At 41.2% G+C, this 2388-nt stretch overlaps 1 protein-coding gene across 1 annotated transcript; it reads right to left on the reverse strand.

Moving 5' to 3' along the window:
• LOC133669665 (cytochrome P450 94C1-like) lies at positions 1–2122 on the reverse strand. Its single transcript, XM_062089890.1, has one exon. The coding sequence runs from the start codon at positions 1922–1924 to the stop codon at positions 422–424; it is 1503 nt and encodes a 500-aa protein (XP_061945874.1). The 5' UTR covers positions 1925–2122; the 3' UTR covers positions 1–421.
• Positions 2123–2388: the final 266 nt, after the last annotated feature.

Here is a 2388-nt window from a genome sequence, read left to right on the forward strand (position 1 = left end):
TTTAAGAAATACAATATAATTAGCCAAGTGATAATGGATACCAGAAATCAACATTACATGCTTCCATACTTAATCTTACAGATAATTAATGGAAGGTTTAAGCTTCTTGTGTGCCCTAAATATAAGCAGATCAGGCTACTGCAGGTATGTATGTATGTATGTATGTATACGTCTTCTTACAACACTACATTATTTACGCATCTTCAGTGGAAATAAAACAAGCTTGACCATTGATTGGAACGAGATAAATTCTTATTTCTGCCGACAGTAACCAGTCATTCTGGTTATGGTGCTCGAGCACATGTAGGCCATTATACCTGCACGTCACATCCGCATGAAATACACGCCTTCACCCCCATTGGCGAATAGCGCCCTTGGATAGTTGCTAATCAACGTGCACCATATAATTGCGATGGGAGGGTTAAGTTACCTTTTCTCGTACCAGAACCAGGAGCCCATCTCTAAAAGTAGAGGTGAGGCCGGGAGAGAATCGTGGGGTACTGTGGCATGGAAACACTAATTTAAAGTGGAAACGTTGGAGCAGTGAGAGGCAGACACTCTTGATCTCCATCAAGGCCATTTCCTTCCCCAAACACACCCTAAATCCACCTTGGAATATTGGATACTTATAAGGGTTTTCAGAGAAGAAGACGCCATCTCTTAACCACCTCTCTGGCTTGAATTCTAGGCAATCCGGACCCCATATCTCTTCCATCCTTCCCATTGCGTAGGGATGATATGTAACCCGAGTTCCTCTCTTCACAAAAGTCCCATCGGGCAAGACATCATCTTGCTGACAAAACTTTGAATCAAATTGGATAGGAGGGTAAAGTCTCATACTCTCGTGCACTGCTGCTTGCAAATAGTGAAGCTGTTGAATTTCCTCAAAACTTCTGGGCTCCTGATTCGGACCTAGAACTCTATCTGCCTCCACCTGGATTGCTGAACCGATTTCTGGGTGCTTCGCCAGTAACCAGAAGAAGCTGGTTAAAGCTGAAGCAACAGTGTCACGGCCTGCTAAGAGGAAACTTATGACAATATCTCTCAAGAATGTTTCATCATCTACAGTACGCATAAACCGAGACAGAAGATCTTTATGAGTTGAAAACCCCTTGACACGCTTTTGCCTCATTACCTCTTGTGCTAAAATGTCGATGATCTTGATAGCCTCTTTCATTTTCTTCTCAGAACCGATATTCAACTTCCGCTTGATCTTCCACACAAGGGGAGACACAGCCATGGCTCTCTCGGCCGAAAATTTGGAAGCTAGGTCAAAAGCAACAGCGAATTCTGACATGGGTAAAGACAGCTGCAAGCACTTGGGGTCTAGCCCAAATGAAAATTGGCATATGCTATCGAATGAAAATCTTCGGAAAACATCTTGCAGGTCCAAAATCCCATCTTCTTTGCCCGAGAAGGAGACTAGTAGAGGAAGGAGGCGTTTCTCAATCTCACATCGAACGATCTCAAAAGCATTTGATCTTATTGAGAGCCTGTCGAGCTCTAGACTTGCCATGTTCTTCTGGAACCTCCACATGTCACCATCAACGTTGAATATGCCTCGACCCAAAAAGTCGCCCAGTATCAAAGAGAAAGGCTTCCCTTTGGGGTAATTATCAAATCTCGTTTTAAGCATATACTTAATGTTTTCTGGATTAGCTGTAATGATGTTGCCAAGAACATGTATGGGAATAGTTTTTGTCGGAGAATGTTTCAAGAGATGAGCATACCAATCACAAAGATTATCAAAACTTTCGGCCCAGCTCAAGTTTAGATAAGCATCACATATCTCACAGTTGCACCACAGCTTTAGTAGCAGCAAGTAGAGAAAGAGAGCAAAACGAGGAGAAACGATGATGATGAAGACAAGGATGAAACAAAAGGCATAAAGAGTGTGCAAGAGCCAGGAAGATTCAAGCTCCATGGATGGATAATGATCAAACAAAAGCGGTGAAGAAGGTGAGGGAGGAGGAGGAGGAGGAGAAGAAGGAGAAGAAGAAGAAGAAGAAGAAGAGGGATAGGGAGAGGGTAGAATCAAACCGAATGGGAAGAGACCAATGAGAAAGACAAGCCAGAAATTGAAGTGTTTTTTTTTAAAAAAATCAATATTGGTAAAAACAGTTTTCCAGAGCCTTTTCCTCTGTATTTTCATTTGGAATAAGATTTATAAAACAATATTTTAATATTTCCTTTTTTGGGTGGTCTTGATTTTTTCCATTAAAAATGTGTGAATACCAAAAAGAAAAACACTTCATCAAAGGAGAGTGATTCCACATCATGATTATTCCCAAGTAATTTTTGAAAAAACTTACATGTAGAAATGGTTGCAGTTATGAACTGGCAAAAAACTTGATCTTGATTTTTCTTCGAGAAATCCCAAGACACCCT

Source organism: Populus nigra, chromosome 12, assembly GCF_951802175.1.
Source record: "Populus nigra chromosome 12, ddPopNigr1.1, whole genome shotgun sequence".
Taxonomy (NCBI): domain Eukaryota; kingdom Viridiplantae; phylum Streptophyta; class Magnoliopsida; order Malpighiales; family Salicaceae; genus Populus; species Populus nigra.

Coding starts and splice junctions, on each gene's coding strand:
- LOC133669665 (XM_062089890.1), bottom strand. CDS start 1,924: ATGGAGCTTGAATCTTCCTGGCTCTTGCACACTCTTTATGCCTTTTGT.